This window comes from Aethalodelphis obliquidens, unplaced genomic scaffold, assembly GCF_003676395.1.
Source record: "Aethalodelphis obliquidens isolate GAN/ISIS:26980383/991018 unplaced genomic scaffold, ASM367639v1 scaffold8, whole genome shotgun sequence".
NCBI lineage: Eukaryota > Metazoa > Chordata > Mammalia > Artiodactyla > Delphinidae > Aethalodelphis > Aethalodelphis obliquidens.
This window is the reverse complement of record NW_020837952.1, coordinates 37,453,422-37,468,778: the sequence shown is the minus strand read 5'-3', so window position 1 is coordinate 37,468,778 and position 15,357 is coordinate 37,453,422. Positions and strand designations below refer to the sequence as shown.

The following is a 15,357-nucleotide window of genomic DNA, read 5'->3' as shown; positions in this document are numbered from 1 at the left end:
AAGTGCTTTATCTAAATGATTCTTCTGTTATTTTTAGTACTTTAAAAATTATTATGTATTTCTGACAAATACTATCTTATTTACCTTAGAGGTGGGTTGCTATTGTAGTGAAAATAAGCTAACATGATATGATGAAGGAACTCTCAGTTCATGTCCCAGGATGTAATTTATTACCTGTGATGACCATGAGCAAATCATTTCCCCTTGTTAGCTCATTTGAAAAGTATAGTTAGCTCATATTGAAAAGTTATTAATAATATATACTTGCCTCATGGCATTTTGTGATGTTTTGAAAAAAGTAAATAACAAAATATATTTATAAACTAAAACCACTAATCAAGTGTTAGTTGTTATTATGTATTGGTTAATAACCAGGCTTTAGTGGTTACCTATATTTTGATATTGTATATGTGTTTGGAATAGCTAATAATAATTTTGGTAAGTTGCCTTATCGTTCTAACATCTATGTGTTAGTTTAAGTGAAACTTATAAAAGTTAGCTTAATACATTTTCAAACTGTAAAGAATTTATAGTCACTTTTTGGAAGAATTGTCCAATAAGAGAATTCTAATTATCTAAATGAGAAAGTATTAAAGTATAAGTAGGTCATATCACTTTTCTAATTTGGGTATTAGAATATGACACAAATTTTTCCCCCAAATTTCAAAGTTAGCCTAGGTTACCAGTTTTGATGAAGAATTATTTAGACTAGCTTTTATAGTTGAAAGCTGCTCAGTGTTCAGAACTCAGTGTTCAGTATGAGTTTTGATACAGATAAGAAGGAACATGATACCTAAAAGAGACTCAAGTGATGGGGGTGTATTGATAAACATAAAGATTGCTTCCAGGATTATAGAGCTGATAATTTCCCTCATATCTTAAGCTTTTAAATTACCAGCTGCATTGATTTAGTACTCTAATTTTAATGTTGACATGAAACAAAGATGGCTTCTTTTTTTAGGCTTTTATCTTGAACACAGTGTCTGGATTTTAAAAAGGTATTGGTGGGCTTCCCTGGTGGCGCAGTGGTTAAGAACCCACCTGCCAATGCAGGGGACACGGGTTCGAGCCCTGGTCCGGGAAGATCCCACATGCCATGGAGCAGCTAAGCCTGTGCACCACAACTACTAAGCCTGTGCTCTAGAGTCTGTGAGCTACCACTACTGAGCCACGTGCCACAACTACTGAAGCCTGCACACCTAGAGCCCGTGCTCCACAACAAGAGAAGCCACCGCAATGAGAAGCCCATGCACCACAACAAAGACCCAGTGGAACCAAAAATAAATAATAAATAAATTAAAAAATATCATATTAAAAAGGTATTGGCATATCCCAACGATCTGTACTGTTCTAGGGTGTGATGGCTTAGGAGTGAATGTGATTTGAACCTAATAAATTTTTTTTTTTTTGCGGTATGCGGGCCTCTCACTGTTGTGGCCTTTCCTGTTGCGGAGCACAGGCTCCAGATGCACGGGCTCAGCGGCCATGGCTCACGGGCTCAGCCGCTCCACGGCATGTGGGATCTTCCCGGACCGGGGCACGAACCCGTTTCCCCTGCATCGGCAGGCGGACTCTCAACCACTGCGCCACCAGGGAAGCCCTGAACCTAATACATTTTTAAAGGGTGTCAAATTCAAAACCAGGCAGATCGAACTCCTGACCCTAAACGTGGTCCTAAAGTAAATTGCTCGAGGAAATTGGATCCCAAAGATTACAGGATGGAAATTTTGAAGTGTGTTCGTATTCCATTGGAGATATAAGAAGCCCAACTAAAAGAATTGTGGGCTGACTCACATGACAACTTCTTTTTGAAAGGGCTATTTTATCTTGCAGATTTTGAGTTTGGAGGAACTAAGGTGATTGGCAGTGGAAAGAATCAGAACACTTGAAATTCCTTAAAAATTTATTGACTTAAATAATTTTGCCAGGACTTCACTGGTGGCGCAGTGGTTAAGAGTCCACTTGCCAATGCAGGGGACATGGGTTCAAGCCCCGGTCCGGGAAGATCCCACATGCCACAGAGCAACTAAGCCTGTGTGCCACACTACTGAGCCTGCACTCTAGAGCCCGTGAGCCACAACTGCTGAGCACTTGTGCCACAACTACTGAAGCCAGCACGCCTAGAGCCCGTGCTCCACAACAAGAGAAGCCACCATAATCAGAGAAGCCTGCGCACTGCAACGAAGAGTAGCCGCCGCTCACCGCAACTTAGAGAAAGCCCGTGGGCAGCAACGAAGACCCAACGGAGCCAAAAATAAATAAATAAAATAATTTTGCCTATGTTACACATAACTTTAAAAAACCCTTTACACTTAAAAAAATAAAATATGCTTATGGATATAAAGAAAAAACTATAATAATGGAAATAGAAACTAAAAATTAGAACTAGAGGTTAAAAAAAAATCTGAAATGAAAATTTCACTCGATGAATGTAATAGATTAAGCAAATGGAAAACAGTATCAGTGACCATTAAGACAAGGTAATTGAAACTGTCCACAATGAAGCACAGAGAGAAAAAAGGCTGGAAAAAAAATGAACAGTGCCTTAATGACCTGTGGGATAGTATCATGTAATCTGGCATACATATAATGAGTGTCAAAGAAGAGTGAGAAGGAGGAAAATATTTATAGAACTAGTGGCTGAAAAAATTGTAAATTTGATTAAAAATATGAAACCACAGATTCAAGAAACTCAATGCATTCTAACCAGAGTACCCCAAAGAAACATCAGATGAATTGGATTTCACCTAAATGAAAAATGAATGTTCTTCAAAAGACACCATTACAAAAATAAAAGCCAAGACAGACTGGGAGAAAATATGTGTAGTACATATATCTGACAATTCAGAAACATCCAGGATATATAAGGAACTCTTATTACTCAATCAGATCAGTGATTGTCTGGGGCCAGAGATGAGCGGAGGGTGGGTACTGAGTGCACAGGAGCATGAGGAAACTTTTGGGGGTAATCGGAATGTTCTCTTGCTTGATTGTGGTGATGGTTAAATGAATGTATTTATCAGCTCTCCTCAAACTGTACAATTGAATTGGGTGAATTTTATTACATCTAAATTATAGTTCAGTAGAGTTGGTTTTAAAAATAATAGGAATCTCTGAATTTGATGTTATTCTTATGATTTTGAGAGATTATGTTTACTTATTTTTGGAAAGATGTGAATAATGTTTCTCGAAAAAAAGTTGAGATAATCTATCATAGAGCACTTTAACATTCTCATGGTCCTTAAATTTGGGTTTCTTAGTTCTTGTTACATCATTTATGACCTTCGTAATTAGAGTCTTGCTTATGTGGTAGGTAACTCAACTAACGGAGAAGCTGAAGAATCAGTCAGAAAGTCATAAACAAGCCCAGGAGAATTTGCATGACCAGGTGCAAGAGCAGAAGGCGCATCTCAGAGCTGCACAAGACCGCGTCCTTTCCCTAGAATCCAGCATTAATGAATTAAGTAGTCAATTAAATGAAAGCAAGGAGAAGGTCTCCCAGCTTGATATACAGGTAATATCGAATTATGTAACTTAATATGAGTTTGCATGAATAAAACACCAATTTTAGGCCATCACATATTTTAAATCGTTTCTCTCTCCCTCCCCACCCCTGCCTTACTTATTAATGGAAAAAAAAATTAGGAATAGGAATTAAATAAAGTTTGTATTTAGACGGTTGTTGAGCCTTCCTGTTTGCCTTTCTCCCTTTCCCTCCGTCTCTTTCTCTCTCTCCCAACAAATTACTCTTCCTGAAACTACCAGATCTTTTCACTTTTTTTTTTCATGAAGCCCTTATTATTGTTTCCTAAGTTCAAAGTTGTTTGATATTATTATACCATTAGATTTCTGTTACATATATTTGAATTATTTTGAATTTTATTTTTTAAAAGGTTTGGTTAAAAAAAAACTTTAGGGAATTCCCTGGTGGTCCAGTGGTCAGGACATGGCACTTTCACTGCTGAGGGCCCAGGTTCAATCCCTGGCTGGGGAACTAAGATCCCGCAAGCCTCGAGCACGGCCAAAAAACAAAACAAAACAAAAAACCCAACTTTGTATGGTACCATTATGTATTGTTTTTTTTTTTTTTTTTTTGCGGTACGCGGGCCTCTCACTGTTGTGGCCTCTCCCGTTGCGGAGCACAGGCTCCGGACGCGCGGGCTTAGCGTCCATGGCTCACGGGCCCAGCCTCTCTGCAGCATGTGGGATCTTCCCGGACTGGGGCACGAACCTGTGTCCCCTGTATTGGCAGGCAGACTCAACCACTGTGCCACCAGGGAAGCGCCCATTATGTATTTTAATGTGTTTACTTTCAGAGGCCAGTGTGGAAGCCTTGCTCAGTGAGTCAGTCATGGTGTGGAAATTAAGACATATTCCTTTCTTCATTCTCATCATTGGTTTTTTATTCTATACTATAGTAGAGAAAGTTATAGAAACATTTCTAAGCCTTAATTTTCTTTATTTGAGGAGAATAATTCCATTGAAAATCAGAAATGATATAATAAAATAACAAGTATACTATTAGAATTTGGAAAAAGAGGATACACATTTCTTTTAAAAATATATTTGTTAGATGAGTTAAAGATAATTCAATATGTGGATGTCCAATTTTAGAGAGGGGGAAGTGTTTTGCTGTTATATAGGGGCATCTTTTTATCATTTATTCAAGCATTATTAGGAGTATTCTCTCCTACTCATTCCTGTTTGGGGAATTATCACATACTTATTTTTTAATGTCTAAATCTTTATGTTTTCTGGCAAAAGATTTAATTTTTTAAAATTATTTAGTGACAAAAGTAATGTACAGTCAAGCAAGGGGAAATCAAGACGTAAATAGAAATTAAATGACTTGTAAATTTTGTTACAGATTAAAGCCAAAACTGAATTATTGCTGTCAGCAGAAGCAGCAAAAACTGCTCAAAGAGCAGATCTTCAGAATCATTTGGACACAGCCCAAAACGCATTACAAGATAAACAGCAGGTAGGAGAACCTGATGCAATTTCTTACCATAACCTAATGTTTTGGTAGATAAATTAACTGGAAACATGTAAAAATGATACTCAGTTTTATATAATATTGTGATTGACCTGCTTATTCTCCTTAATTTCTCCCTGAGTTCAGAACCAGTTGAGTGGTAGATGCAAGAGTCAGACAGATGGAGATAAAAGTATCATCTTTGGGAATTCCCTGGCAGTCCAGTTGTTAGAACTTGGTACTTTTACCGTGGTGGCCCGGGTTTAATCCCTGGTTGGGGAACTACGAATTCCACAAGACAAGAGGTGTGGCAAAAAAACAAAAACAAAAAACATCTTTTGTTTTTTGCAGTACGCGGCCTCTCACTCTTGTGGCCTCTCCCATTGCGGAGCACAGGCTCCAGACGCACAGGCTCAGCGGCCATGGCTCACGGGCCCAAGCCGCTCTGCGGCATGTGGGATCTTTCCTGACCTGGGCACGAACCCGCGTCCCCTGCATCGGCAGGCGGACTCTCAACCACTGCGCCACCAGGGAAGCCCCATCTTTGCTTTTGATAAAGCTCGACTTGTGCAGCTATGGTTGAGCTTCTTAATATTGTATTTCTCCCATAATATAGACCTTGGTGTGGAGCTGAAATGTTTACTCCTAATTGTTGAATTGTTGCTTCATCCCATCAAGTGCCAATGACTGGGGAAGAGACAGATTTCCACACCTGTTTTAAGTAGGTAATCAGGCTGTGACCCAGGTATACTTCCTACTTGGAAGCAGGAAAAGAGCACCATGTATTCCATCTCAATAGTAAGAGTTACTCTCTTTTCTTGGGGGTAGGAGTAAGTAGGGCTGGAAAGCATACACAAGTTACTCTTCTCAACACTTCTGGTAGAATAAAAGCTTCCTCCTTTAGGGCCAAGCTCAAAATGCTGGTAGATTTTTCTTACCTTTGACCAGGTAGGAATTTTTAAAGTTTAGTTTTTGCTTGAGAAGTAAATACTGGTTGTTGGTCCAAACAGTTTTTAAACAATATAGTAGTGTATGAAGTTAACAAAACAAAATGATTTTCTATATTAACCCTTAACCCCAATCCGTCTTTTCTCCTTATATGGAAATTTTGCTTTTAAATTTGGTATGTATCCTTCCAGACATATATAAACATTGAACAAAAATATATGTGTGTGTGTATATACACATACACAGATCTTTTTGTTTTATACATATACTATCATTATATATGTTGTTCTGCAGCTTGCTTTTTACTTTATACTGTTATTTACATTATTGCTAAACACATCTGGAAAGTATTTTCTAAGTATTAGGTCAGTGCCAGGAACTATAGTGGAAAAAGTATTTATAAGAATAACCACATAAAAGTTTAAAATTTACCTGCCAAAAATATTACAAAATTCTAAAGCAAGTAGCAAAAGAATAAAACATTTTCTGAAGTATGTCTGATGAAGGGCTAATATTTTTGATGTTTAAAACACTTTTACATAAGAAATAAGTGACTAAAAACAAAAGTAAATGATCAAAACTATATTAGCAAATCCTCAAGTTCATTAAGAACCAATTGCAAATTAAGACAATAATGGAATATGCCTTTATTAAGGTAAAATGTTTGTAAGTGTTTAACACTGGAAGGATTGGACATGGTGTAGAAGAACAAGCCACTTCCATACCTTGCTTGCGATAGTATACATTAGTTGAACCTTTTGATGGTGGTAGGGGAAGCTGGTTGGCAATATATTTATTTTAAGACCTTTAGGATTTTTCATATTCATTAGCTCACTTTTAGTCCTTTACCCTAAGGGAATAATCGTAGTTTTAAGCATGCTGTTAGCATATCTGCAGAAAGGTTTGTAGCAATCTAAGAATATAAAATAGGACATTTGGCAAAAAATGGTCTGTATTGATAAAATAGAAATTTACGCAGTCATGTATAATGATATTTTAGAAAATAATGTCACAGTTTCATGACGCATTGTTATGTAAAAACAAAGGAGGTTAGGGCTTCCCTGGTGGCGCAGTGGTTGAGAGTCTGCCTGCTGATGCAGGGGACATGGGTTTGTGCCCCGGTCCGGGAAGATCCCACATGCCGCAGAGCGGCTGGGCCCGTGAGCCATGGCCACTGAGCCTGCGCGTCCGGAGCCTATGCTCCGCAACAGGAGAGGCCACAGCAGTGAGAGGTCCGCGTACCGCAAAAAAACCCACAAAACAACAACAAAAAAAACAAAGGAGGGTACAGTAAAACAGTATGTAAAGCGACCTCCTTTATTTTAAAAGTACAAATCAAAAAATAGAAACTAACATACAGAAAAGACTAGAAGGAAAGTTATGAAAAAATAGTAATTATCTGTGGGTAGTGGATTTACTAGTAATTTTTATTTTGTTTTTTTCTGTGCAACTAGATATTCCCAATGAATTGCTCAAGTTTTATAATGTAATCCCTGTAATTAAAAAATTATATTAAAAAATGGTGTTTTGAACATTGAAAACATTTAATTATAGTATAAAAGTGTTGTTTTATTATTAGCCTGTTTAATATTCTGTTGTATCTTTTGGCTCCTAAAATAACTCTTCCTAGAAAAAGTTATTGAGCTCTTACGTATGTAAACGTAGTATCTCAGACTATGTACAACTTCAGTTCAGGTCCTTTACATTGGTGGGTAAATATAACCTCTGATATATTATTAGACTTATCTATGGTCTTACAATAGTTTCTTAAATAAAGTTAGAGTTTTCTGCTTTACTTTGAACAAACATTTGGGCATTACAGCAAAGTAAACCTTACCAAAGTTATCTTTAATTGTATTTTTTATAGGAGTTAAATAAGATCACTACTCAGTTGGATCAGGTCACTACAAAGTTGCAGGATAAGCAAGAACATTGCAGTCAGCTGGAAAGTCATCTTAAAGAATATAAAGAGAAACACCTCTCTTTAGAACAGAAAACTGAAGAACTGGAATGTCAAATTAAGGTTTGTATAAAGGAAACTGTGGCCATATTTTCTACTGCTGTAGCAATGGAAATGGATGACCTAGAAGGAATCAAAGATTTTAAATTTGCAAACAAGTGTGAAGTTGTGATATACCAGTTTAAAAAATTACTTGTAGTTTTTTCATGTCTTAATTTTGGATTCCACCTTTACTTTTAATTTCTTCACTAATGGATGGCTTTTACAAATAGCAGTTTACATATATACGGGTTGCATTGTAATGTGTAAGTGTTTTAAAGAGACAACCAACCAAGGATCTACTCTAATTACAAGGAACTTAGTTTTTTATTGTTGTGAAGTCTCTTCTGCCCTATCATTCCTGTCTCCTTCCCTCCTTATTCCAATGTAATATTCAGGTATGGTATATTTCTTCCTTTTTTTACATTTTACATTTATACCCTTTGGATTTTGTTTCTAATTTAATATTATTAAAACTATTATAATTTACATTATGGTAAATTGCTTCTTTCTTTAACACAACTTCAAGTGAAAGTATTGATTTATACGAAAGAGATTAAATGACTGACTACACATATTAGAGAAGGATTTGACCTGAGTCCTTTGTCCTTTAAATTAGAACTTCTGTAAGTTAAAGAAAAATTTCTCAAGTTACTATATATGTAACTTATACCTTCACAGTCAGATGAAGCACTTCTGTACAATTATAGAATCATGGGCTATGTATATTTCTATATGTGCATCTATAGCAATATAACATGGAAGAAGAAAATTACATTTACAATTCTATTTATGGGTTCCCTTTTCTTTATGGTCAGTGATAATGGTATGATCATTTACATGATGTAATGGTTGAAAAGAACAGAAAAACTTTATTTTGGTCTTTCTTTTAAGATGAAAGGCATCTAATGAGAATTCTATTTGAGTATCTTTTAAAAATAGTTATTTAGGGACTTCTCTGGTGGTACAGTGGTTAAGACTCCTGCTTCCACTGCAGGGCAGGTACGCGTTTGATCCCTGGTCAAGGAAATAAGATCCCGCATGCCTCGTGGCGTGCCCCCCCCCCCAAAAAAAAAGATATTTAGAACCACTAGTGTCTATTGTGATCCATGACAATGTTGGATATTTAACATTTTGTAATTATTATTTTAGGAAGTATTCCACCTGTTTTATATATATATGTGTGTGTTTGTGTATATATGTAGTTAATAGAATTAACATAGTTACATTGAATATCCAGTGTAAGTGTTGAGTAAGAGCCACGGGTACCTAAATTGGCTTATAAAATAGTATGCAAAATTTTTACAACTATACAAGAAAAGCATTGCTTATAGATGTTTAAACTATATATTTAACAGTTTGATTTTGTAACTTCGTAAAAATACATACAGTTATATGTATATGTATGAAATAGAAGCCATAGTGTGAAGAATAATAATCTCTAGACCAAGAGATTAAAGAAGCAAAATCAGAAGTTTAATTGGCTTTATATTTAGGGTCAATAGGTGTTAATGAGAAGGATGACATGACAACTCCATTTTAGTTTTGAATATTTATAATTATATAACAGTGTTGTAAGCTGAATATAAAGGATTATATATTTTATTTATTTATTTTAAAATGAATTTACTTATTTTTGGCTGCATTGGGTCTTCGTTGCTGCGTGCAGGCTTTCTCTAGTTGTGGCGAGCGGGAGCTACTCTTTGTTGCGGTGTGCGTGCTTCTCATTGTGGTGGCTTCTCTTATTGCAGAGCACGGGCTCTAGGTGTGCAGGCTCAGTAGTTGTGGCTCGTGGGCTGTAGAGCACAGGTTTAGTAGTTGTAGCGCACAGACTTAGTTGCTCCGTGGCATGTGGGATCTTCCCAGACCAGGGCTTGAACCCGTGTCTCCTGCATTGGCAGGCAGATTCTTAACCGCTGCTCTACCAGGGAAGTCCCTGGATTATATATTTTAAGTGGGCCCATGTGTGAACCTGTCACTTAGTTTTTTCATACTTGAGTTAATAACTTTTACTCAAGTAATAAATATAATTAAATTTATTCTCTTATTCAGAGTTCATTTTATTTATTTATTTAATTTTTTAATTAATTAATTTTTTTGTGTGGTATGCGGGCCTCTCACTGCTGTGGCCTCTCCTGTTGCGGAGCATAGGCTCCGGACGCACAGGCTCAGCGGCCATGGCTCACGGGCCCAGCTGCTCCGCGGCATGTGGGATCTTCCCGGACCAGGGCACGAACCCGTGTCCCCTGCATCGGCAGGCGGACTCTCAACCACTGCGTCACCAGGGAAGCCCCAGAGTTCATTTTAAAAAGTGAAAACTTAGTGACTGCCTGTCATATATAAAGCCAGCTGCTAGGTCTTCTGAAAGATTCCAAGATAAATGGCTTCTTTATTCAGTGATGGCTTCAGAATGTGTTTTTTATTATAACATAAATATTTTTGGTTATTTTTGTGTGTTATGTCAACACTAATTTGAGTGTAAATAAATGTTATAATGTTTAATAGATAGATAATCGTTGACATTAAAATGGTTTTATATTTCTGCCATAGAAACTGGAAGCTGATACTCTTGAAGTTAAAGCAAACAAGGAGCAAGCTTTGCAGGATCTACAAGAGCAAAGACAGCTGAACACAGATTTAGAGCTTAGAGCCACAGAATTGAGTAAACAACTTGAAAAGGAGAAAGAAACGTAAGCTAAACTACTTAAGGGAGAGGATTATAAACTAAGTTTCATAAGATTTCAATTTTGCTATCACAGTGCTTAAAGATTTATTTGATTCTATCAACTACTGATATTAATGTGAATGAAAAATAAAGCCATCAAAGTATGGTTAAATAGGAGGGCTTGTGACCAGTCACATTTCAGTAGACTTTGTCTTTAAAGGCCAAATACACCACTCTGACAGTTGGCAGACTGGATCTGTGTCAGGATGGTGAGGGTTTTTGACTCTCAGTAGTAAAGCTGGAAGCTGAGAGCCTGGGAAAGTTATTCAGTACCTTTCAGGGAAATGAAATAAAACCCATCAAAGTTGATGATAGTAAATTGTTTTATACCTTCATGGTTTCATCCTTGTTTTGGGAGTGATGACAAAATGTTTTTGTTCTCACAGCTAGTAAATTGGGTCCTGACATTGTGAACTTGAGGATATACAGATGCATTTTGTGCCTCAAGTGGCATTTCTTCTCTTAACATCGTCGTTTCCAGTGCCTAGGTATTTGGGGAGTACATCTGATCCTTTGTATCACCCACTGAGGGATTTGTCACCTCTGGAACCGAGTCATGTGTCTGTGAAGATGACCTTTGAGTTGGTTCTTGTTCTCTTTCCCAAGGCCCGCTATGGGCCCAGTGTTTCTTTCCATTTCTACTGAGGTTTTAAAAATTTTTGCCTTTATACTTTATGCAAACATTTCTTATGTGGGGTCCTGCATTTCTAGAGAACTGCCTAAGAAAGAAGGGCTGGGTAAACACATCTGAGGTTTGACTAAACCTCACCCCTGGTCATAGGACTCAGCCCAGATAACAGGGTACAGAGCTCCACTTTCTCAAGGGCCACCTTCACTCTGCATGCAACTCTTTCCCTCCAAATTCCATCTTATAATGTATTTTCATTACTCTGCGGTTTAATGTATTTTCAAATATCCTTTGTGATTTCTTTGATTTACAGGTTACTTAGGAGTATATTGTTTACTTTTCAAATATTTAGGACTCTTCTAGATATCTTACTGTTATTCATTTCTAATTTAATTCCATTTTGGTAGGAGAACATACTCAGTAAAATTCAGACATTTCAAATTTTCATTTAGGGCACAGTGTATGGTTTATCTTGGTTAAGTTTCCATGTACACATATATGTGTTTTTGGGTAAAGTGTTCTATAAATATCAGTTAGGTTAAGGTGGTTGATAATGTTGTTCTAATCTTCTATATCCTTGCCAATTTTTTTCTCTGGTCATTTCTGTCAGTTTCTGAGAAAGGGATGTTAAGGTTTCCCAGATTGTGGATTTATTTATTACTTCCTTAAGTGACTTTGAAAAAAATAAACTAAGTTTTATAGTCACAATGCAAGGCTTTATTTCTTTTTTTTTTGTACTAAAGAATTTTTTATTATTTTTATGTCTAGAGGTTTGTCATGAAATGTAAAGCCACTAATTTAAAATATTTAATGAGATATGTCTCAAAGGGTTTTAGTGTAATAGAAAACAGGCATATTTAAAATAAAATTCTGTATGTATTTGTGTGATATATATATACAAGTTTCAATATAAATAGGGATCTACTATTAACTTTTTTACATAATAGAGAGCTGGTATAGATAAAGATAGATATCAAAACTGACTTTTTTTTTTTTACATCTTTATTGGAGTATAATTGCTTTACAATGGTGTGTTAGTTTCTGCTTTATAACAAAGTGAATCAGTTATACATATACGTATGTTCCCATATCTCTTCCCTCTTGCGTCTCCCTCCCACCCTCCCTATCTCCCCCCACTAGGTGGTCACAAAGCACCGAGCTATCTCCCTGTGCTATGCGGCTGCTTCCCACTAGCTATCTGTTTTACGTTTGGTAGTGTATATATGTCCATGCCACTCTCTCACTTTGTCACAGCTTACCCTTCCCCCTCCCCATGTCCTCAAGTGCATTCTCTAGTAGGTCTGTGTCTTTATTCCCATTTTACCCCTTAGGTTCTTCATGACATTTTTTGTTTTTTTCTTAGATTTCATATATATGTGTTAGCATATGGTATTTGTGCAAGCCTTTATTTCTGTTTGCTTTCTTTGATTCACATAGTCTTATGATTTTATAATAATTACTTATGGAAAAGTTAAGTAGCATAGTAAATATATCAAGTCCCAGTTTTAGGGTTGCTTGACAGGGATTTTAACTATATTAAATGGTAAAGTAATATTAGTACAATGACTTTTCTATTTAGACCTTTAAAAATCCACAAGGTACAGGATCCTGTGAATGTGCCTTCATATGTTCTAGCTACTTTTTTTAAAGTAAAAGTAAGTTTCTGGGACTAAAAGTTAGAAAACTTCAAGGTATAGATGCAGTTCTGGTATTGTTTTAATACCCAACTTCAATTATGTGGCTGGTACATTTTTTAATAACCTCTCTTTAACATATTGTTGAATTTATAATAAAGTACATTGATAGTAAAGTACATTGGAAATAGTATGCATTCTAGAAATATTACTTTGCACTTGGTTTCATTTGCACTTTAAAAAATGGTTGATCTTTAATGTGTTCTTTTCTTTTGATATGTAATATGCATAATTTTATTCATTTTATGAAAGCAAAGTCTTTAGTTTAACTTTCTTAAAACAATATCTTCATTTCCTCATTCTTATAACTTTTTTTTTCCTGTTTTAAAAAATTGAAGTATAGTTGATTTACAATATCATGTTAGTTTCAGGTTCTTGTAACTTTTTAATTCATTCCGGTGTAGAAAACTTATATTAAATGATAACAAATCTTTTATATAATCTGCTAGGCTCTAGGATTAAAGTAAATCTTTTGTCTTTCCTCCATGTTTGAAATGAAATATTTCTTCTATTTTTTAACTTTATTTTTCCTGGTTATCTTATGTGTTTTCAAGTTTAAGACCTGGCAAACACATAATGTGTTTTAGTTTTTCAAGGAAAGAGGCAGAGTTCTGTGCATGGGGGCTAATGTAATAAATAGGTTCTTTAGGGCACATGGGAAAACATTTCTGGCTGTCATACACTAGAGGGTTTGCTGTTTGCACAGATTTATTTGGTGATACATTGTGGTCAACAAGACTGGATTAAGTCATGGGCTTAGATGGTCTTGGCTTTACCACTAATTTATTTGACTTGAGGAAAATCATCTTCATCTGTTAAATCATTGGATCAGATGTTCTAAGGCATTTTTCAGTTGTGTGGTTTTATGATATTAAATTATTGTTTTTACTTCTTAACTACACAAGAAAGTTTTAAAACTCAATAATTTATTTGAATGGTAAATTATGCATTATTAAAGAAATTGTTTCTTAAATATTTAGAGTATCCAATACAAAGTTGGATCTACAGAAGAAATCTGAAGTGCTTGAAAATATTAAGCAAATGCTTAACAAGCAAGAAGAAGAAAAAAAAGTCCTTAAACAAGAAATTGAAAATTTAAGTCAAGATGCAAAGATGCAGCACAAGGAATTGAATAACAAAGTTCACACAGCAGTAACAGAACTACAAAAAGTGAAGATGGAGAAAGAAACTCTAGTAGCAGAGCTTTCTGCAGCAAAAGAGAAATTATCAGAAGTTTCTGATTCTTTGAAGAACTCTAAAAGTGAATTTGAAAAGGAAAACCAGAAAGGAAAAGCTGCTGTATTAGATTTGGTTAGTTGTTTATGTTTACTGTCTTAGGTAGAAGTGATTTTTATTTAAAATGTAGTGACTTTTCTGCTTAATTCACTGTTGACTTTTCACCCTGCATTTAAGTGATTTTAAGTGTTCTTAGAGGAAAGGAATTGGGATTACTTAACCTGAGAAAAAGATATTGGTGTTTGTGTGTGTAATTTTCCAATGGCCCAGAAAATTTTCAGTTGAGTATATAGTTTTTCTCTATTCTGGGTCTGGTGCTAGATTTGGGAAAGACTACAGCATGTTTGTCCTCAGGGACACTTCCACAGAGAATATAGCTACTAGTTGAAATGTTTTTCACTTGACTATAAAAAAAAAGAAAGAAGACCAGAAAGATCTAAATGATTTTTAACTCTGGTGCTATAAGCTTTCTTAATTCTTCATTCAATTTTCTAAAACTCTAGATAATACCATGTCTTAGAGATACTGTAAAAAATATTTAAACTATAGAGAAAAAAAATCTGAGTCTCAGGAAATGTGTAAAGAGGAATGTATTCTCAGAAATATTTTGACCCAGAATAACAGCAAAAGTAAAATTCTTTTGTTCTCAATATGAAGGTCAGTGAAAGTGTTGAGTACCATAAAAAACATGATTTTCGTATGTTGTTTTTATGTTCCTTTCTGTTTGGAGGAAACATCTTCTATCTGTATATGTTCCCACTTAAGTTATATGTAATTATTTTTATTTGTTGTTTCAATACTTTAAAAAAATTTGCTTCCATTTTTTGAAGCCCATTATTCTACTTTTAAAATAGTATAAGTTAATTAATTCTGTGACATAAAAATGTGGTTTCCAAAGTATTCTAAAATCTTGTCTAAATATTATCTAAAGTATTTATTGTGACTATCGGTTGATAATAGAAACTCTTAGCCTTTTCCTCTCCCTCCCCATTTACTGCTATAATATTTGCCTGTTTTTATTATTGAAGTGGATGATTTTGTCCCATCTTAAATCATCAGTGATTCTGGTTTATTTCCTTGTGTGGATCTTACTGAGATTGTAAACCAAAATTCTTAAATTCACTACAAATATTTTCTGCATAATGTAGTTTC

The 15,357-nt window shown here is 35.4% G+C and overlaps 1 protein-coding gene and 1 non-coding gene across 5 annotated transcripts in view; both read left to right on the top strand.

Moving 5' to 3' along the window:
* EEA1 (early endosome antigen 1) overlaps window positions 1-15,357 on the top strand; it is a 137,923-nt gene that overhangs the window by 98,028 nt on the left and 24,538 nt on the right. For all 4 annotated transcript variants that reach the window (XM_027107179.1, XM_027107178.1, XM_027107180.1 and 1 more), the window contains 5 exons: window positions 3,314-3,514; window positions 4,868-4,981; window positions 7,791-7,946; window positions 10,473-10,612; window positions 13,950-14,280. In XM_027107179.1, the coding sequence (XP_026962980.1) occupies window positions 3,314-3,514; window positions 4,868-4,981; window positions 7,791-7,946; window positions 10,473-10,612; window positions 13,950-14,280 (942 nt within the window). The remainder of the gene's footprint in view (window positions 1-3,313; window positions 3,515-4,867; window positions 4,982-7,790; window positions 7,947-10,472; window positions 10,613-13,949; window positions 14,281-15,357) is intronic.
* On the top strand, window positions 3,922-3,994 carry TRNAE-UUC (transfer RNA glutamic acid (anticodon UUC)). Its single transcript has one exon. It is a non-coding gene; the product is annotated as a tRNA-Glu (tRNA).